Here is a 21,665-nt window from a genome sequence, read left to right as displayed (position 1 = left end):
GAGCTGCAAGGCCAACCCCTGGGACTACTTCACAGACTTCCCCTTGTGTGGTCAAGGGGTCGGTGGAACACACGCCGAGCGGTTTAGAGACCGGCCGCGCTGGTGGCTGGTGTGAGGGTCCCGTGACTTGGGGCTGCGGAGGGCAACCTGCGGCATCCCAGACCACCGCTCGGACCGCTGAGGGGCCGCGGACAGCGTCTGGAATCCAGCCACGGGACAGCTTCAAACTGAACACACAGCTCGGCGCGGCCCTGAGCCTTAAGAATGCCCAACGAGGCCCCCGCAGGACGCTGTGCCTTTCGCGGGGCTCATGGGTACATCACTCACTTCTCCCCGCTTGACAGGGAAGGGAAACATACCGCCGGCAGAACGGTACACGTCCCCAGGCTACTGAGGGCACTGCCCTTGTCCCCAAGCGAGTGGCACAGGCGCGGATGGACACCCGCTCCAGAGGCGGCTTGCCCTCCAAGCGGGGGCCGCGCCCTGCCCCAGCCCCGCCGGGGCTCACCTGTAGTAGGTCTGGGACAGCTGGTAGGACATGGGCACGAAGGGCAGGGCCCGGTTCTTCTTCGGGCCCAGCATGTGGTTGACCCGGCGCCGGTTCACCAGGCTCCTCTTCTGGCACTCCATGAAGGCCTTCACGAGGATGTGGTCCTTATACTCACGGTACAGGCGGAAAGTCTGCAACACAGCGAGGCCAAGGGTGAGCAAGGCCGGGGCGGAAGGAGCAGAACGTGGGTGCACAGAAGCGGGAACCGATTGCGTGTGCTGGAGGGACTGACACGGGGCCGAGGGGCTGGGAGGCTGGAGCCGACTCCCGGGGGTGCAGGGCGGAGGGCCTGCCATCCGCGGCCAACTCTGATCCCCATCAGAGAGAAGGACACCAGACAAACAGAGGCAGCTGGAGACAAAGGCTGCGGGAGTCAACGCAGAACCATCCCATACCACTCGCTTCCGGAGCCCTCGCCCAGCCCACCGGGAGGTCCAGCGGGCCGTGTCCACATAAACCGTGCCCAAACACAGCTGCTTGATGCTGTCTAACCATCGCTCCTCGTGGAGCCTCCACCCAACTGCTCTCCCGGCCCCCAGGCCCTGGCCACTCGCCACGCAGCCGCAGGGAGCGCCCGGTGCCCTCTCCGCCTGGCAAGGACTGCTGGGAGCACGGCCCTGCCCACCACTCCGGCCTCGCCGGCCGCCGGACTGTCCCCGAAAGAGCCTCCCTGCCGCGGGGCCTGGCCTTTGCGACTCTCTTTCTCAGACCGCACCTCCCCTGAATTTCACAAGGCTGACTCCTCAACTCTCAGCTCCGCCATTGTCCCCTGCGGTCAAGTGTACTGAAATCACCTCCTTCGCTTACTCGTCTCTCACCACCAGAAAGGAAATCCCACAGGAGCCCATCTCAAGGTCTGCGGCTGCCACGGCAGGGCCCGGCACAGAGCAAAGGTGGACAGCAGTGCCCGGCCCGCCGCAGACGCCCCTCCGGCCGGCCACGCCACCCTGGCTCTGTGGCTCGGATTCGGACCCGGCCCAGAGGAAGAGCAGCTCCAAGGCCTGCGGGGCCAGCAGGGTCCCGATGACTTCCGTTTTTGGAAAGCACTGGCTCCATTGGCCAGCTGACCGAACAGCGGATGTCTAGCACATGCCAGACCACAAGGAAGTTCCTGCCAGACCTGTCTCCTCAAAAGCACTGGCCACGAAAACGTGTGGCCATGGTCCGAGGACTTTAGGCTTGGGAGGTTCTCTGCCACGCTGGCCTGAGAACCACGGAACCACGAACGGCAGAGGACGGAGGCTCATGGACTTCACGGGACCGTCCAAGGCCACACGGCTGGGCAGGGCTGGGACCAACAACAAGGCCTTGCCTTCAAGCCCAGTGACCTCACCACTGAGCCACTGCAGAGGGACACAGAGATCGGAAGCCAAAGCAGCTGTCAGTGGGGTGCTGGGGCAACACCGGGTGTTCTCCTGGAGCCAGAGGGGGTCTGCGCACACACTGCGCCTCGTCGGTCTGAGGCCCGCACACCACCCTCAACTTCTCTAGACAGCGCCTGCACGTCAGCTGTGGCACACGGGCCCGAGGCAGGGAGCACTGCACGGGGCGGAGGGCAAGAGGCCGGAGACTGGCTGTGTTGCCACCGCTCCTGCCCTGTGGGCAAGTGCAAGCTGGGATCCAGCTTCTCGTGGGAAGCCTGGTGTCTTCCGCTCTTCTCGTCTGTGTGAAGGCAATGACAAGAGAGCATATTCCCGACAGCTGCTGGTGCGGCGCAGGAGCGCTCAGCTCACACTACGGACAGGGAAGGAGGGAGTCCGGCCCAGATGGCCACCCACTGCCCTGCACCGCACCTCCCGGAAAAGTGGGGCTGCAGGGAGCCCAGCCGGGATCCTACATACAGCCTCTGACCTTGTGAGGCCTCTGACTCCCCCCCCAAAGCCCAGACACCACCTGGAAACGGATCTGGAAGAATGAAAAGCAGCAGCAGGCCGCAGGGAACAGGCCCTGGGGGCGATGCAAGGACCTGACTTTCACCATTAACTCTGGGGCTGGACTTTCTCGTATGGTGGGCAGGACCTCCCGAGGTCCTGTCCAGCTTGAATCCTTGCTAGGGAGCACAGCCAGAAGGGCCCTCCAGGGTCACAGGTACAGTCAGAAATTGGGATTTTTATGGGCAATGGTGGCAGTAAGTAAAAAAAAAAAACTATTTATTTAAACAAGCTCCGGTCCAACAAGACAGAGCCAGGGGCCAGAGTGGGGACCGTCATCATGGGACTTCTGGCCCACCCCGCCTATTCCAGTCTCATTCTCTGGCATGTTCAGGCTCACACAAGGCTCTGGCGAGGCCCCATGACCAGCCTCTCCCTAGGAAACACACACGCTTCATGTGAGTAAGGAGGGTTCAAGGACTCCGTGGCACCAAGGGTGGCAAGGAAAAGACGACTGCATGGCCCCTACTAGACTGTCCCAACTGTCACCGCTGGACAAGCACCTGCACCTCACGGTGACGAATTCCAAGAAGAGACATGGTGCTCTGCTGTCTACACCGAGTTTGGAGACCGGCAGCACACTTAATCAGGCTCCCACCCGCTCCGCGGCCTCTGGGAGTGGGCCCGGGCCCACGTGTTGACCAATGTGGTCGTTAAGAACAAGGGAGGCCCCGGCCCGGTGACGGGGGCAGTGCAGGCCCTCCTCACACCTCTCCGCGGGGGCCGGGAGCCACAGTCTCCCGTGCTGTGAGGTCACAGGCCCTTGCTTCTTCACGCCTCTGAAATGCAAGTTTCTGTGCTCATGAATGCGTGCTAATGCCAGCAGCTCCCCAGGCTCAGGACAGGGTCAGATGAGAAGCACCTTCCTCCCTCCCACTGTCACTCAGCCAAGACAGAGCAGTGTCACTCTCTAATATGTGCTCAGGCGGGAGAAGCCCTCGGCCCGCAGAAAGGCCGCTCTCCCGCTCAGTGACCTCTAGCTCTCAGAACAGCTCGCCACCTCCACGTTCTGACAGAAGGTCCGCGGCACAGGTCCGTCGCTCCCTCAGCTCTGTCGTGGCTCACCTCCTCTACGGCCTCCTATTCTGCATTTACATTCGACTCACAGCCTCCGCCCGGGAGGGCTTCTGGAAGTCACCGGATCCTGTCCCACACTTGCAAGATGGAGGAAGGGGGCACAGGAGTCTCTGGGGAAATCGGGCCACCCTCCCCCACCCAGAGTGCACAGCTGAGAAGACAGTGAGCGAGGGCCGCCCTCGGCCCCCGCCCTGACGGCCCCGAGCCCCACAGCACTGCAGTGAGGCCGTCGCTGGGTCCCCGTCACCCACCTGAAATGACCGGCAGGACTCCATCTGGCTGTCCGAGAGGGCCAGCGTGCTCTGGACCAGGTTCTGGAGTACCAGGAAGTGGATGTCGTCCACGCTGAGGGACAGTGGGGAGGGGGCAGAGCCCATGAGGCTGGGGGCCACGGGCACCGCTCAGCCTGGGCAGGTGCAATCTTTATTTAGAAAAAGTGATTCCCCCCCAAGGTGACCTGAATGCCAAAACTATTCACAAATCAAAACAAAAGAAGCCTTACTAACAGGTCAGGTTTGGCAGGGAGAAACGTTTCTGCTTAGCAGGTAATGGGCACCATACCCTGGACACCGGTTGATGGGACAACTGACGAATGCAGTCAGCGCTGGGATTTTTTCCAACCTGTCTATGAGATCAAAAGTCGCACGCCCTATCTACTGATCAGATCAAGAGTCGTACCCTCTACCAACTAACCCAGCCACGTGCCCCACTTTCCTCTAATCTTAAATTTTTCTGCAAAGAAGCTTCTCAGTAAAATAGAACTAAAATCAAACTGAACACTGGTTTTCCAACATGGAAAAGAACAACTGAGCTTTCTAATCAGAGTTCTGCGCAGAAAGCTCAGGGGCCTGGAATTTAAATCCTTTCTGCCTTCATCCAATTCAGCCCGCCTTAAGGCTGGGCCACGGATTCACAAGGCCAGGGTCAGCAATCTTCTCCTGGAAGGGGCCGGATAAGCAAGACCTCGGGGTTTCCAGGGCTGCATGGTCTGTCGCAGCCACTCAACCTGGTGCTCTGGGACAGAAGTAGCACGGAGGGCACATGGGACAGGCGTGGCTGTGCTCTAGTAGAACTTTATTTTCAAAACTTTCAAAAAGTTCTAGTAGAACTTTTATTTTCTAGCGGGCGGGCTAGACCTGGCCTTGGGTGGTCCCTGGGCCAGGCCCCCGGCAGCCCGACCAACCAGCCGAAGGAAAGGCCCTTGGTCAGTCTGATGCTTACCTGTTCAGTTCATCTTCCTGCCTGGTTGGATCCTTTTCGTCTCCAATGGCCAAAACTCGGTATCTGAGTAAGGATCGAGAGACAAGCATGTCAGCGGAACATGGCTGACCGTCACTAACCAAGTGGAGGTTTACTCAGTGTGGCCTTTCACTGCCTGGAGTGTTGGAGGAAATGTAGAACTCAGCAAAATGCAAACAGTGCATGTCAGTTACAATGAGAAAAAACTACATTCTGCTCACCAAAGGAGCATGCTGTTAAAATGGTTGAGGAAATGAACAATGTTCATTTTACTGACAGTTATCAATCAGCATGGTCAAGCGTTTACTGGCAGAGAGCCACCGTTAATAATTAAGGGAAGGGGATCTAAAATCATGGGCCCGTTATGATTAAAAACAAGCTTAAGAAAGACGTCTGGAAGAATACCCAAACAAGAGAGTGGTTGTATTAGAGAGCAGATTATCGCCCCATCTGTGTTTCTGAACTTCAGGTAATGCTGCTTCCTTCTGTTTCTACCAAGTAAACAAACACGTGCTAGCCATCACGCTACACAGCCAAGCCAGGAAATACAAGAAATTGCAAGACTCAATTTTAAAGAAACATGGCTGTTTGTCTGTAAGACATTTCTTTGGTTTCTATGATCCTAATATCAAAATTCATCCTGGCAACAGTAAATTCTTGAAATTTAGTAATAGGAAAAAGCTCCTTTTTAGAAATGGAAGGATTTTCAGCCAAAGTAGTTGGATCCATTTCCTTTTTTGCCTGGCCTGCCAGGATGTTTAAGATCAAATTCAGTTTTAAAACTGCTACAGCCGTGGGGCGCCTGAGTAGCTCAGTGGGTTAAGCCTCTGCCTTCGGCTCAGGTCACAATCTCAGGGTCCTGGGATCGAGCCCCGCATCGGTCTCTCTGCTCAGCAGGGAGCCTGCTTCCCTTCCTCCCTCTCTGCCTACTCGTGAGGTCTTTCTCTCTCTCTGTCAAATAAATTAAAAAACAAACGAAAGAAAACTTTAAAAAACTGTTACAACCGGATGAGACATCTTCTCCCAGATAGCTCATGAACTCTCCTTAAAAACAGTCTCTATTTTAACTGCATTTTTCCATAACTAAAAGTTATCCCCATAAATTCACTAAAAATATGTGAGGTTACAAATTGCAAACAGGTAAAGCGGGTCATGGAAGCGCTTTTAAAATTGAATATAAACCATGCCATTTGGAGTTCTGGGGAATCGCTTCTGCAAAAACAAACACAAAACACAAAAAACAGTATCAGGTGTCAACTCCGCAAAGGACTAGAAATTGCTCCCCAGGCCTGGCACACACGGGCACGACACGAAGTATTTGTTGGTTGAATCAAAGAAGGAGACCTCCGACTGCGATTCGGGAAGCCGGCTGCGGCCGCATCATACGGCTCCCCAACAGGAACAGATCAAGGACCGCCACTTCTACAGAAGATTCATGAAGAATCCAGTGGCCAGAGGGTGGTTAAGAAGGGATTCACAATCGGATTAAGCCGTGGAAACAGGCCTCATTCACAAAACTCAAGATTTCCACATTTCACGGCTTCTGTGCTCAAAGCCAAGTATGTTCTCTGCAGGTGCCCAGTGGCCGAGCTGGGTAGAGCTGGGACGCTGGAGTCAGACCCACCGTGAAGTTCAGATCTTGGCCCTGTGGCTTATAAGCACTGTGGCCTTGGGTGAGCTACTTCTAGCTTGGAGTTTCTTTGTATGTCAAAGGAGCAATCCCAGCAAAAGCACACCAGTGGCTTGTGGAGGCCTGGGATTTGGTCTCCATGGGAGACACAGCAAGGCAGCAGGGCCTCCACGGGAGAAGGGAGGGGGTGCCCGACAGGGTGCTAGGGTTCCCCGGGGCCTGCCCAGTTTCAAATCGCCCACGAGAGGAGGTGAGGTGGTGCAGAGCCAAGAACACGGCAGGGTTACCTGTAAGGCCGTGGAACCGCTGACCAGGGAGATGCCTGAGGCCCGTGGCGTTTCCGCCTGCCCCACAAGGGTCACACAGAAACCTCTGGAAAGAACCTCACCTGGCAAACAGCTCCTGGAGCGTGTCTGGGATTTCAAGGTTAGGATTCTTTAGAGACGAACTGAACTTCTCTTTGAGTTTCTCCACAAATTCTTTAAACTCACTGGCACAAACCTTTCAATGTGAGAGAATGAGATGTCAAGCTCTCCCCGAAGGGAGCATTCACTGGTGCATCAAAAAAACCCTGTAACAAACTCCCAAGGCAGCAACCTCCCGGAAACATGGACTGAGGACCGTGGCCTCCTCGGCCTCCCTGCCTCCCCAGCCTAGAGCGCCTACCTGGGAAGGTGACAGACACCCCTCTGCCCAGGGATGTGGGGCAAGGAGCACGCTGCTGGCCCTCACTCCTGCCCAAGCCCCAGACGGGAAGACCCCCTGTGGGTCCCCCCTGTCCTTCAGGCTTCCGTCCCTGCCCGTGTCCACCCAGAGAACTCAGAAACACTCCCGTCCTATCCTATTTGCCAGCTTTCTGGGGCATCCAGCCGTTTGGAATCTCTGAAGAGCTGCCTTATTCTCTTAACGAAATAGGCCCAAGGCCCCACAGAACTGCAAAGCGGTGTGTCAAATTCTAACGGTTTCTAAGAACAGACGCTACAGCCCCACCAGATGAGGGCCCAAGCCCAGGAACGGAGCTGATTTCCCAGACACGCACGGACAGTGTCCGTATCTGCACGGCCGGCAGCGGGGCTGTGGGACCCGGACGACCAGACAAGAACCTACACCCCCTGCCTCACGGTGGGACGAGCCCAGTGACCACACAAGGCCTACCTTTGGGTCTTCATAGTCACCTTTCCGATTCATGAAATCTCCCACAAGTGCCTTATCCTGGTACACCTCAGCGAGGCAAACCCTGCAGGAGGGGAGGACGAACGTGAGGTCTGGTGTTGTAATGAGCCGGTCTTCAGAACCACGGGGAAGACTCCTGTTCTAACACCTCTGGCTTCGGCTGACCACAAGGCATGACTTCCTTATACACCTGCTAGCTGATCACACTCTTAACAAGGAAGGATCTGGGGTCGCCCGCTCTGACTCAGGTCCGGCCTGCTGCTGCTCACGCTCACCCCTGCCTTCTCTGAGCTTCCGCCCGCCACACGCGAACTGAGAACAGTGACTCTCGCCGCCTGCCCTCACAGGCATCCAGCCAGGACCACACGAGATGCCCTGTGTGACAGTGTTACTGTGAGCTTTAACGGCCATCCCGGCCCCGGTGTTCACTATTCGTCAAAGCCCTCAATAATGTCCACAGACATCTTCATCGCTCTGTGACGAGAGAGCCTGACTTGCCCAAAAACAAATGCAGGGAAAGGCAGCAGGTGTTGGCAGGGTTCCCAGGAGCCGGAGACTTTCACTTCACAAAGAGCTTGCGAGACAAGAGCCCATCATCCCATTCTAGAGCCTGGGGAGGCGTAGCATCCCCCAAGGTCACACATCCGCTGAGGGCTGGGCCAAGTGGGCCAGGGTGGCCCTGACTGGTAGTATCAGCCTCCTCCCAGGTGAGGGAGCCACCTGCAAGCGGACACACGCCCTGCGCCAGGCCACAGCCCCTCGTGCTCCCATCCCCCGGCTGCTGCTGGACACAAGGAAGGAGGCCAGGAAGCCCAAGTTCCAGAGCTCACGGCACTGCCAAGGCCCTGTCACCCTGGATCCTCTCTCTGGGTCTGTTTCCACTCTGAAAAGAAGAGGCGCTTGGAGCAGGTGACCAGAGCCCTTTTAGATAGAAGAGTCTACGACTCTAGACACGGGAGCCAGCGGCTCCCCACCGGAAGGCCCCCGCTGTCTCACCCACTGGCCTCTGCAGCCCCCTGGAGACACGTCTGGCTGCCACGACTGGGCGTTGGGCACTAGCAGCGTGTAGCCAGCAGAGGCCAGAAACGCCACTAAACAGCCTACGGTGCATAGGACAGCTCTGCTCCGAAGCTATCAAAGGTCAACACTGTTGAGGCTGAGAAAGCCCGCCAGGGGCAGTTTTCTCCACAATCCGGGGCTGGGCTGTTCCTCTCTGCTACTCTGCTGACTGCCCGCAGCCCGAGACAGAGCCGAGAGCCAGAGCTCAGGGCAGAGCAGCCAGTTGGTGCAAGCGGTCCTTCCTAACCCTGCCCCGTGTCCCCTCTGCATGATGGTCTCTGGCCTTCCGCACTCAGGCCCGTGCCTGCAGAGGGGCTGTCAGGAGTCTGACAGGGCGGGCAATGGCGCTGGGCCCTGGCGGGGTGAGAACGAGGTGGGCACAGAGGCCTCTGCCCTCGCCGCCCGCTGCTGCGGGGATGGTCAGTCAGTAAGCCGCCTAGCTGGGATGGCCCATTTCTTCCCAGGGAGCAGAGGAGAACGGCACCGACTTCCCAAGGCCGGCCCCAAGCCCACATGGCACTGGATACGCGGAAGGGCCGGAAGCAGGCTCAGCCCTTGAAAATATCACAGACCCGAGCCCTGGGACAGGCTACGGCTGAGCAGGCGGACAGGTCGCCGCACTCTGGATTTCAGAGTGGACTCTTAAGCAAAAGGGAGGAGAGAAGACTAAAAAGAACTAGAAGCACGGGAGGAACCTTGGCCCGAAGTTCCCAAAGTCCGAACGAGGCTTACTTATAGTTCAGGTAGGCCTGTGGGTTCTTGACTATGTAGCGAGCTCTCCGCCCGACCGAGTGGGAGGTTTTATCCAGAGACTCTTCGAAGGTGGCGTGCAGGACGTCCCGCACAACCTGCCAGGGGACGAACGGGCCCTTCACCTGCAGCAAACACAAGCCAGGACGGAGAGTCAGACTCTCCGCGCCCGCGGCCTCAACGGAAAGGAGGGGGCAGGGGCCGTTCTGTGGCTGCTCATTCCAGACTCTCGCATCCTCAGACCGCCGCCTCCGTGCCCCGCGCCAGTGAGCTGCTAGCCAAGAGTAAGCCAAACCCGCCGTGCCCAGGGGGAGAGGATGTCTGCTGGGAAGTAGCAGGTGCTCAGAGGGCGCCGGCTGCGGAGCCCGGGCAGGGAAGGGGGCTCGCTGAAGGCAGGAGGCGGCCCAGGAACCTGCTCTCAATGTACGCAGGAGAGAGCAGAGTCTGCCGATGCTGAGCCGTGCGCGCTCCGCTGGCCCCTCCAGCTGCACGGAGGGGGCCCCTCCGACCCCTCAGTGTTGCGATGAAAAGCCATTGCAGAGGGAAGGAACAGGTATTAGGGACAGCGACGCATCTCTAGCTTGTTCCCGGGAGAAGGGATTGGGCTGGAACTTAGGCAGGAATGGGGCGGGACAGCATCTGGGAAAAGTGGTCAGGGAAAGGGACCCAGGGAGCCTGCAGGCAGCGGGCGCCCGGGGCTGCTCCCCTCGGCCGGCGTGCTTGAGGACAGGGCGCACACGCTGGGCTCAGAGGGAGCCGCCCTACCCAGGCCACCCGGCGGCATCAGGACCTAGAAGGGGCCCGGTACTAGGCGGTGGCAGAACTTGGTCTCCAGTGGCTTCGGCGAACCAGCGCGATCGGACATTTGCTATCTCGATGCTCCCTAGGCCTTGCTGCAATCTCAGAAGATCCCAACGGCGCCAAGTGGCAGGAACCGACAGCCCAGGGCAGTGAGGCCGCTCTGGGGAGCAGGGGGGAATGTGGTGCGGGCTCGGGCTCCAGGCCTTCCTGGAGGTAGTGACATCGGAGGACAGAGGGAGCACGGTAGCGGGGGAGCAAGTTTCTCCCCAGCTGCCGGGGCTCAGGGACACGGGCCGGGAGGACCCGCGTGTGTGGGGGTGGGGGGGGATGGTGGCAGCCAGGCCGAGGCCTTCACCACTCCACACTGATTCAGTACCCGGTGACTGAGCGGTCCCCATGCCGTTGGCAGCATGCAGGGGATCGCAGCCACAAAAACACATGACAAGCCTCTCTGCCTTGTGAGAAGCAGCCGCGCCATGGGCCAAGAAGGGCCAGAAGCAGCCGGAAACGTCCATGTCCATGGGGCACGGCGGGATGTGGTGATTCCTTCCAACTGGCAGGACCCCCGAAGCCTTGCCAGAGATGATAAGCAGTTCGGAGAGACAAAGAGGGGAGTTTTCCAGGCAGAGGAGAGTGGGAGAAGGGACACGGGAGGGCCAGACTCCCGCTACGGACAGAGAGACCCACTCGGGGCTGGGGTCGCCTGATCCGCGTGTGCTAGCCCGAGGCTGGAAAGCAATGTGCGCCAACGGGCGTATTCGTTTGTAGGCTTCTGGGCGCTGTTCTTCCCGGCGTCCAGGCCTAACAGCAGATAGGAGCGCCCTGCAGGCCACAGGGGGAGGGGGGCTCCCCACGGCGGGGAACGCCACGCAGCGGGTCCAGGCCAGGAAGGCGCGGGGCCCCGGGGGCTGAGTACCTTGGTGTTGAGGATGTTGCTGGCGATGCGGCAGAGCACGAGCAGCCCGTCTTCCTGCATGGACCAGGTGACCCGCAGCCGGGTCATCCTCTGCAGCGCGCTCTGGTCGGCTTCGTCGTGGTAGCGCAGGCTGCGGCTTTTCTCCTGGGGGGACTCTTCTGAGAGTACCGGGGGAGAAGAGAGAGAGCCTCTAACAACCGGTCTGGAGCTGCCCCCTGGAAAGGGGAAGGGTGCCTACTCGGCTGGGGAGATCTGATCAAGGGTGTCGGGAGCCAGATAAACTAACCGCATAAGACTCGGGCCTGGAGATACAGACAGATAAATACATACGTACTTTTATTTTTATCTTTTAAATTTTTTTCTTTTTACCCCTTTGGTCAAGTTTCATGGGGACAGGCGGGAGGCCTGAATGCAGCCTGCCAATCTCCAACTCTTCCCACTGTGGGGCTAGGCGCTCTGAAGGCCTCCGGGGCTCGCTCCGGGCCCCCACCATCCTCCCGTGTTGTTGCATGAGCCCTGGGGCACCGTGGCAACAAGGCACAGCCCCCAGGGTTGCCTTGAGGCCTGAACCAGACTGGGTATAAAACACCAGGGCGGTGCCAGGCGCCGACGTTTTGGAATATTTACTGTGTGCCAAGCACCACTTTGAGCTTTTTACATACGACAACTCATAATTAAAAATACTACTTTGCAGAGCGCCTGCGTGGCGCAGTCGGTTGAGCGTCTGACTCTTGGTCTGGGCTCAAGTCAGGATCTCGGGCTGTGGGTCGAGCCCCTCATCGGACTCTGCGCCTGGCGCGGACTCTGCTTGGGATTCTCTCCCTTTCCTCTCCTTCTGCTCCTCCCCCCGCTGCCCTCGGACGCACTCTCTCGCGCTCTCTCTCTCTGCAATGAGTAATAGAATCTTTAAAAAAAGATACTACTTTGCACCAGCCCTAAAGGAGCAGGTGTCCTCCCCATTTTGTAGCTCAGGAATCTGAAACACAGTGAGATACAGTGATCTGCCCGAAGTCACACAGCCCAGTCAGTAGCAGACACGGGATCCGAACCATGAGCTCGTAGCCTGGCCACTAGGCTTTTTCAACATCTCCTCCCCTTGGGGAGATACTGAAGGCAGTTTCGCAAGGTAAACACCATATGCCACTGCCCATTCCAAGAGACTATTTGCTTTGGAAGTTTTTCCAAATTAAGGCAAAAGAAAAGTAGGGCGTGAACATTTGGGATTCCAAGGGACACCACCACCGTATTTTGCCTTGTGATGAATTCAGGTCTCTGTGAGCCAAACTGCTCTCTCGCTATCTGGACAGGCTGCGCTGAGGGGGCCTTTCCAACGGACACAAGGCGACTTGGTACAAACACCAGCCAAAGCAACCACCAAAGCCAGGTTCCCGTTTAAACACCCTGCTCTCGTCTGAAAGCGACACAGCCAGGAGATCGTAGGTATGACACACAGAGCACTCGAGGGCGGAAAGACGGTCGAAGGAACACGCCGGTCTCCTCCCTGTCCTCCTGCCATCCTTGCTACAGAGACTGGCCCAGGGGAAGAGTCCAAAATGGTGCCGTCAGACACGCCTCAGGGCTTCCTGAGATTCGAAGAGATTCTGCAGGCCTGACCGACTCCCGCCTTTCCTTTAATTTGCAAACACAACATGACTTTGGCCTGATTAACGTCATGCAGACATTAAAAACCAAACACGGGGAATGACAGGATTGGGCTGGGATGAGCATTTCTGCCACAGACTTCCCAGTCTCCTCAGGTGAGATGGGGTTAGAACACTGGGGTGAGAGGGGTTTCCAAGGGAGCAGACAGACAGAGAAAGCACACGAGGAGCTTGCGGATCCGTCTGCCAGCTCGACGCGGGGGCAGATCGGCGGCCACGCAGCACGAGCCCCCCAGATGGCGGGGAAAACAGAACTCGGAGTCTGAGGGCAGAGGTCACAATGGCCGCAGAGCCACGACTGCCTGTCTCCGGGCCGGGGGTACAAAGACAAGGCCCAGCAGACGCAAACGAGTATCACGAAACCTTTTCTCTTTCTCTTGATCTTCTTTCCAGGGTCCTTCTTCAGCCGCTTGCGCTTCTGACTCCGTCCGCCCCTCACTCTCCGGTTCCTGTCCAGCGTGGGCTCTCGGTCCATCTCGAACTGCTCTTCCCGGTCAGCGCAGAGCCCGGCTCCCACTCTGGCTTCCCCCCAGATGTTCAACCTGCCGGTGCCTACAAACAAGCACGAGAGGTGGGTGTCTAAGGATGAGCCCCGCTGGGGCCAGAGACCCAGCAGAAGCTGCCATGGTCTGCAGTCACGTGGTCCCGGGCTGGCCCCGCATCTGTTTCTGCGGTGAGCGCCCCGCACACATACCTCCGGCACTGAGTGGCAACGGGCGCTTGGACAGAAACGTCTGCAGCCTCACCATGAGCCCATTTTCAGAAGCAGTGTTCTCCTAAAAGGCAAGTGCAGCCCTGGAATGAAGTAGGGCTTCCGCGAATCCCCAGGGGTCCAGAGCATCAGATGCTCAGAGCTGTTCAGGTTTCTGCAAAGGCGGGGCTGGGGGTTGGGGGACAGGCTGCTCCGAGGGGCTGGGCTGCTTCTGGGCCCTCCCTCACGTCTGACCTCTGTCTCACGTCACAGAATCGGTTACAACGCACTGAAAAGACAGAGGCCGGGCCAGATCGATACACCTACCGTACATGAGGAAATAAATATTTGGGCCTCTGGTCAACTGCTGTTCTACCGGTTCAGAAGCAGTGAGCCAAGTCGGGGGAGATCGAGAGCGATGGGCAGCTCTGGCGGCTCCTGGTGCGGGGAGGGGTGCCCGCCCCCGCCCCCGCCGGGACCCACCTTCCTGGCCTTGCTGATGATGTAGCTGGTCCAGATCCAGTTGCGCTTTAGGTGCCCATAGAAACTGGAATCGAGCCCGGCGGCCCCCAGCCCGTCCCCGGGGATCAAGCCTTCATCCACGACTTCACGGCTTCCCCTAGGAGCCGGAAAAGCAGCAGAAAGAGCCCCTCTTGGGAACCGAAAAGGGAACCCCAGACACGGGCGAGGGTATTTTTTCTAACTTTTACCTTTCCCAGTAATACCTAAGAGAAGCAAAGCACTTGTCAATCCCCCAGATAGGTAAGATTCCCAATTTTCACATTTTGGTAACTGATTTTTTGGAACAATGTGGCCCATGGCCACCAATCTGCCCCGCAATCCCAGAGCCTGGGACAGTCCCGAGCTGCCATGTGGAGCCAGACTCGGAGGGGCTGGAGCCCGTGGGGCGCGAGGCGCTGTGGCCCCACACTTGGGGGTGGTGCGCGGACACACTTGGGGACGGCGTGTGCGGGGCGGGGACGCACGCGGTGTACTCCATCATGGCGCATTTGCGCTCCAGGTTGTGCCTGTCAATGGCGCTCTCCTGCTCCTTCTGCAGACTGCCCTCCTCGTCAAGGCTCTGGTCCTGCGCGCTGTTTTTCCTGACGCGCGGGTAGCGCACCACACCTGGGAAACAAGACACAGGCATCCCTGACGCTGCCGTGCGGTGGCGGCTCTGCGTGGCCATGGCGCGTGGCTGCGGCTGAGAGAGAGATCCTGCTCCCCGACCGGAGGACGGGCTCTAAAACTGGCAGAACATCCTCTTCGTAGGAATGCATTCTCATTGATGTCAGAGGGGCACCCCGAGGGAAGGAGCTGTACTCTGGCTGACCTCCGCTAAGCAGGGAAGGTAAGCCAGCAACAGAAGAACCTAGCAGGGGTGGGGAATCAGGAGCAGAGGAGCCCCAGGCTTCCTTCCTCGGGGGAAGCCTGTGGAGCTCCCAGGCGCCCGCACAGAGGGAGCGGGAAGGAACACTGACGCACGGAGCAGTGGCTGCGGGGTCCGGATCAGCAGGGAGCGGGACCAAGAGCTCAGTGTGGGGGGTCAGTTTCCCTGGGCTCAGTGGGGGACCGGGGGGCAGCCAGATGTTTCCTGCACACTCAAGAGGTGCATTAACATAGCTGAGAAATCACATGCTGTTCATCCACAATAACGAACACTGCCTTTTTTGCAAGAATTTCTAAACTACATTCGACTGCTGCTGGAGTCAGGCAAAGGCAGGCTACGGTGACCCACAGGGTACTCGCGACCGTCTTCTAACACCCTTGCCAGCAGACCTGGGTGGGGACTGGCTGGGGGCGAAGGGGCAGAGCCCTTGCCCCACAGCTCTCAGCCGGTGTCTACATAAGACCCTATGTTCCAGCTGGGCTTCAGCCCATAAGGCGGTGGGGCTGCTGTTCCCAGCTTAGAAATGGAGAGAGGCAGAGCTCAAGAGGGCTTCCAAGGGGGCCCAAGGTCAAGCATTTGAAAGGCCAGTTGAGCCTGGGAGGACCTGAGGCCATGCTTCTCCTGGGTGTCACCTAGCTCTTGTGTTCGAAATGCAGACGGAGGTCATCCCCACACTGGACAGGGCCAGGAACCCTCACTTCAACGGGCTCCCCGGGTGCTTCTGGCACGCGCCCATGCTCAGCAAGCCCCTGCCTGAGAGGATGCTCACGGCCTGTTAGACGGTGCTTTCCCTCCGTCCTCGGGGCTGAACCTCCTCGAATGTTTGTTGAATAAAGGGACAGCCGATGCCTGATGAACAGTCTCAGCCTCCCCCATTTCTGCTCATGAACGCTAAAAGGGATGGAAATTCACCAACTGTCAAGCCTCAACAGCTCTGGTGCAAATAACATACTGGTCCACAAATTTTTATCTGGGTATAAAATGCAGGAGAATTAGGGCACTCTAAAAATCTGAAATGGTAAAAGCCTAGCTCACTGAATGCCAGAGGCTTCTATGAAACACAGAGGTCCAAAAACCTGTCCAGACCCATCACATTAAAGCTTCTAAGTACAGGGGCTCATTACCCTGCCAGCACTAAGTAATTCTACCAAATAAATGTGGGCTCCTGCTTTGCAAAAAGCGACGTTCAGGACTGATCTTTTGGCACTGACAGGAGGAAGGGAAGAGGCTCTCTCCCAGGGGCAGACTGGATGGGCCATTCCTCCTCCTCGCAGAAGGGGGGAGAAGAGACCAGATGGACTCTGGCTCAGAGGGCAGAGCGAAGATCACACTCCCTCTACCTAGTCAATCAACATTTATGGGACGTCGACGGTGTACCAGGCACTTTGGGACACCAGGGGAAGGAAATCCAATTTCCTGGGCCCAAGGAATCCCGAGAAGGGTGTCAGAAGACAGTATAAGGTGCTGGAAAGGCTTTCTCAGAAGAGTCGATGCTCGATGTAGGCGTGGCCCCGCCAGGTGGACACAGGTCAGGGGATATTCCAAGGACAGGAAGACGACGCAAGCTAAGGCCTTATCCCCAAACCCAACTCAACCGACCACCTGATCTGCTCATTTCTTCAACTCCAAAATATCTCCCTCGCCAAATAAACCAAAAAAACCACAACAAAATAAAAAACAAAAAACCCCGAACAAACAAAAACCAAAACACCCTACGAAATACCTCCCAAGTGCCCCCTCCCTCAGGGTCACCAGCGGACGGCTCTCTTAGAGCAGAGTCATGGCTCGGCTTCTGCTCTCGGGCCCTCAGTCCGCTCCCCACCCAGCAGGCAGGGCGGACTTCTCCCTGCTCTCAGGACAAAGCCTGCGCCAAGTCCTGCAAAGCCCCCAGCGTCTGACTCGCCCCCCTGCTCCTCCAACTGCAGACGCCGCTCTTCCCGCAGCCACGCCAGCCTCTCCTGCCTCTCCCACAACACACTTGCTGTGCCCGTGCCTGCGGGGCTGGTCCCCAGCTCTGGGCTCGGCTGGCTGGGGCGGGGACGGCTGTGATGGGGCAGCCCCGGAGATGCCAGACACAAGGTGCTCCACAAATTCCTACGGAATGCACGAGTGAATAAGGACCAAGCAGAGTGATCTGGATGAAACGTGTGTGGGGATTTGGGAGCCCCCCATTCAGAGCCCACCACTCTCTTTTCTAAGGCAACCCCAAGGATACCCTAGGTGTCTGGGGAGCGGTATGAAAAGCAGCAGCCGCTTCTAGGGTCCTCTCGCCAGGAACCCCGGTGATGACCCGGGAAGCAGGGGGGAGAGGCAGGGTCCCACCCAGAGCCACAGTACCTAATGGGGTGTTGAGACAGACACACTGCAGATCGAACCAGTAGTTCTCCACGTCCTGCATGGAGTTCAGGACGTACAGACGCCTTTCGAAGGGCCGGCTGCTGTGGGCCAGGTTGTAATGCGGGTCACAGATGGTGGTGTCAACGATGACTGCGTTCTTCTTCAAGAAAATGAAGACCTAGAGACACGTGGACAGGACGGAGAAAGAACCTCAGAACCGCCGCAGGTCAGCCGCCCGGAAACCTCTGCCATCAGGAGCGCCATTCACTCAGGCGTGAGAGACGTTACCTGGTCTTTATCCTGAAACTTTTCCGTGGGGCCGAACTGCAGCAGCCCCATGTGGCACAGCCGCTGAAGGTTCTCCACCACAGAGAAGATGTAACGTCTGGGAAAGGAGGGGAGGGGGGGCTCCAATCGCCGCGAGCTCAGCGGGGGTCAGAGGGTCGCACACTCGGCTGAGGGATGCCACTCGCTCGTGGCCACCCCCTTCCAGCTCGTGGGCGCTGGAGGACTGGCGTCAGGCCAGCCCGGCGAGGAGAGCCCGATTCTGCCCCTTCCCAACACCCAGCCAGGGCAGTGGAGCGCCGATCCTACATGGGAACTGATTCTCAAATGCAGGAGGCCAAAGGGAAATCCCTCCCCAACACTCGCAGTCTCTATCGGCAGACTTTAGGTTCTTTTAACCTTGAAATGCAGAAATAAAATTCACCAGCCTGCACCTCCTGTGCCCGTGCTTTATCCACAAGGCTCCTAGGCCCGCTGAATGAAGGAGAGCCTCGTGTCTTTACGACCTGGCAGGCAGAACCGTTCCCACTTCCTGGTGAATGATCACTCAGAGCCCTCGCTTCAGGCGGGCTGCCGGACCCTCGGCCAGTCCGCCTCTATCCCGAGAGCCTCACCTCTTGTACAGGAGCTGCTGCCGGACGGGCCTGGGCAGAAAGCGGATCAGCGTGTGCTTCTTCAGAGGGTCGTTCAGAAACTCCTCAAGGTCGTCTACCTAAGAGGTCATATTCAGCATCAGCTCACCCTCAAGGCCAGGGTCAATGACGAGAATCATGCAATACACGCACCACTTACTGGGCAGTGGTCTCTCTGTACCCATTTTTCTCCTTTTGCTGTCTTTACCGAATTTCTAAAACGTACTTTATGGTGACAACATAATTACTTGCCAGTCTTTCAATCTGACTGACTGCACTAACTCTAAGAACATGTCTTTAAAGTATTTCCCTTGACCTACCAGGCAGCCCTATGCCTGTCCAATCCTCTCTCTCTCTACCCAAGCATCCCATATATCCTCCCTCCCCATCCATCCACCTACCCGTCCTTCCTGCTATGCACCCGCCCATCCACACATCCGATCTGCCCATCGGTCCATCCATTCTTTCCGCCATCTCTCTCCATCACCTATGCTCCCTTCCTTCCTTCGACGCACCCATCCGTCCATCCAACCATTCAACCATCCATCCATCCGTCCGTCTGTCCGTCCGTCCAACCATCCATCCATCCGTCCGTCCGTCCGTCCGTCCGTCCAACCATCCATCCATCCGTCCGTCTGTCCGTCCGTCCAACTATCCATCCATCCGTCCGTCCGTCCGTCCATCCATCCATCCATCCGTCCGTCCAACCATCCATCCATCTGTCCGTCCGTCCGTCCGTCCATCCATCCATCCGTCCAACCATCCATCCATCCGTCCACCCATCCGTCCGTTCATCCGTCCGTCCGTCCATCTGTCCGTCCGTCTGTCCATCCATCCGTCCGTCCATCCATCCATCCGTCCGTCCGTCCATCCATCCATCCGTCCGTCCATCCATCCATCCGTCCAACCATCCATCCATCCATCCGTCCGTCCATCCATCCGTCCGTCCATCCATCCATCCATCCGTCCACCCATCCGTCCGTCCATCTGTCCGTCCGTCCATCCATCCATCCGTCTGTCCGTCCATCCGTCCACCCGTCCGTCCATCTGTCCGTCCGTCTGTCCATCCATCCGTCTAACCATCCAACCATTCATCCGTCACCCGTCCGTCCGTCTGTCCATCCATCCGTCCGTCCATCCATCCGTCCAACCATCCAACCATTCATCCGTCCACCCGTCCGTCCGTCCATCTGTCCGTCCGTCTGTCCATCCATCCGTCCGTCCATCCATCCGTCCAACCATCCAACCATTCATCCGTCCACCCATCCGTCCGTCCATCCGTCCAACCATCCATCCATCCATCCGTCTGTCCGTCCATCCGTCCACCCGTCTGTCCATCTGTCCGTCCACCCGTCCGTCCATCTGTCTGTCCGTCTGTCCATCCATCCGTCTGACCATCCATCCGTCCGACCATCCAACCATCCATCCGTCTGTCCGTCCATCCATCCGTCCGTTCGTCCATCCAACCATTCATCCGTCCACCCGTCCGTCCGTCCATCCGTCTGTCCGTCCGTCCATCCATCCGTCCGTCCGTCCCATCTTTTCCTCCCACCCTCCATCCTTGCATCCAGAGACCTGCAAGTCTCGAAGCATTTTCCCCTGACTGGGTGAACACAGGTTCGCTGGCCTACAGCTCAGGGACTAGCGCCCGCAACAGCCCCAGGAGCCATCAGTACCTTGTAACTGACTTGCACAATCTGAACAAAGATGGAGAGAGGCAGGCAGAGAAGAATGTCACTGACGAGGGCCCAGCCGAAGCCGAAGTCCTTGTGGACTGGGATGGGAGGGACATAGCGTCTCCACGAGGCTTCGTCCACATACACTAGGAGAGAATCGGGGTCAGCGCCACAGGAAAGGTCCCACTCATGGCGGGGGCATGACATGGTCCCAGCAGCTCCTGACTCCCTCTCATCACAAACTCTGGTAAAACCCTTCTTGTCAGGCCCGAGGCCCCCGGGTTGCGGAGGTCTAGGTTACGACTTTCTTTGATCAGGGCACCGAGGGGACTCAGCCGGTTCAGGTGCTCAAGAGGAGGCGGCTCTAGGACTCCTCTCAGGATGCCACTGGGCGTGCCTGCCGTGGCAGCACCTCACCTTTCTCCGTGGGGGGCTCCACTTCGGTCTCCAGGATGGTTCTATCTTGCCGGTCCTTGGGTGGGGCATCAGAGGAGGCCCCCAGGTCACTTCTGGAGGAGGGCGGGACTCCCACCCTGCCTGGGTCCTGTCTTCTCCTGGTACTGCCGAGGCCCGGCTTGTCCCCCAGACGGCTGGTGGGATGCCCGTAGATCAAGTACCACAGAAACACGTGTACCGCTCGCAGGCGGGGCATTTTGGGCAGAAATCCTAGAGAGCGGCCGAGTCCTGGAACTGAGGCGAGACAGCGGGCGGGGCGAGCTTGAGAACGCGGCCGCTGCGCTCCAGAGCCGCCGAGGGCCGCCACGCCCCGCGTGCCAGGAGACCGCACACATCCGTACTCTCACCCAACTGACTTTCCAGGGCAAAGGGCACAGATAACCAGACACTTAGAATCACGCATCAGAAAAGAAAGTGAGGAACGGGGAGGGGCCGTAATCTCACCTAGAGGACAGGCAAGGGCCTCAAGGGGGCAGGACGAAGGCACGCAGCTACCTGGGGATGTGCCCTCCCGGGGACAAGCACAGGCGCTGGAGACACGCATGTGCCCGGCACGTTCGACAGAGGGCCAGGAGGCCGCAGTGATGGGTGCAACAAGGGCGGAGGAGGGCACAGCAGGTGAGCCGGAGTGAGCCGGAGAGGGCCTGCCGAACCTCCACACAGGGCACCTGCCCCAGCTTGATGGGGCTGTGTAAAATACCCCCATTTCAAGGTTCTTTGAAAGCATCCTGTTTGTTGACACAAATGAAGTCTTGCCCAGCTTTTCCCGGGGAGAGAAGCCAGGTGAGGGGGCAGGGAGCCACAGGAGCAGGGGGAGAGGACGGGTGGCCAGGAGGCCCTCCTCCACCGCCACGCCCGCTGGAGGGACACGTACACCGTCTTCTGTCTGCGCAAGTGCGGGCACTGGTCGGCCGCACCTGCTCCTGCCTGGGACAGCCTCTCAGGGCCAAGCCCAGAAGACGGAAGGCAGGCTCTACTGCTAGGACAGGCTGAGCAGAGAGGGAGGTCACAGATGGCCTCTTCTGCCTCGGACTGCAGGTGTCCGGGGCCATGTGCCCCCAACCAGGATATAGTCTATGCCCTGCCGAGTCACCTCTGTCCTCCTCTGCCAATGTGCATGTTTATGGCCAGGAGAGGTGTGAAGCTGCAAAGCGCCCCCCGCCCCTGCCCGGGCCTTCGGCACTTGCCCCACGCATGTTCACGTTGGGCGGCCTGGTGGGGGCCCAGGGAGGAGGCAGCCTTGTCAGTGAACAGACTCTGGGAAAATCATACGGATGTTCAAAGTCCTCAATGACCGTAACTACCAGGAAGGGTATGAGGTCAGGAGAAACCAATTTTCCGTAGCTCAGTGAACATTCCAGCCCACGGACACTGAGCAGAACGAACTCACCTTTATGACTAACTCCTCATG

At 58.3% G+C, this 21,665-nt stretch overlaps 1 protein-coding gene across 3 annotated transcripts in view; it reads right to left on the bottom strand.

The window, feature by feature from the left end:
• Window positions 1–21,665, bottom strand: part of GTF3C1 (general transcription factor IIIC subunit 1) — a gene marked incomplete at its 5' end in the record, with an annotated part of 69,127 nt that overhangs the window by 7,945 nt on the left and 39,517 nt on the right. For all 3 annotated transcript variants that reach the window (XM_082714550.1, XM_082714552.1, XM_082714551.1), the window contains 16 exons: window positions 509–681; window positions 3,810–3,903; window positions 4,780–4,842; window positions 6,816–6,928; window positions 7,583–7,664; window positions 9,392–9,534; window positions 11,127–11,284; window positions 13,151–13,339; window positions 13,482–13,563; window positions 13,962–14,097; window positions 14,465–14,606; window positions 17,206–17,383; window positions 17,494–17,590; window positions 18,105–18,202; window positions 19,799–19,944; window positions 20,216–20,488. In XM_082714550.1, coding sequence (XP_082570676.1) covers window positions 509–681; window positions 3,810–3,903; window positions 4,780–4,842; window positions 6,816–6,928; window positions 7,583–7,664; window positions 9,392–9,534; window positions 11,127–11,284; window positions 13,151–13,339; window positions 13,482–13,563; window positions 13,962–14,097; window positions 14,465–14,606; window positions 17,206–17,383; window positions 17,494–17,590; window positions 18,105–18,202; window positions 19,799–19,944; window positions 20,216–20,488 — 2,167 coding nt within the window. The remainder of the gene's footprint in view (window positions 1–508; window positions 682–3,809; window positions 3,904–4,779; window positions 4,843–6,815; window positions 6,929–7,582; window positions 7,665–9,391; window positions 9,535–11,126; window positions 11,285–13,150; window positions 13,340–13,481; window positions 13,564–13,961; window positions 14,098–14,464; window positions 14,607–17,205; window positions 17,384–17,493; window positions 17,591–18,104; window positions 18,203–19,798; window positions 19,945–20,215; window positions 20,489–21,665) is intronic.

Source organism: Mustela nivalis (assembly GCF_964662115.1).
Source record: "Mustela nivalis genome assembly, chromosome: 19".
Taxonomy (NCBI): domain Eukaryota; kingdom Metazoa; phylum Chordata; class Mammalia; order Carnivora; family Mustelidae; genus Mustela; species Mustela nivalis.
The sequence above is the reverse complement of the archived record's forward strand: the minus strand, read 5'-3'. Positions and strand labels throughout refer to the sequence as shown.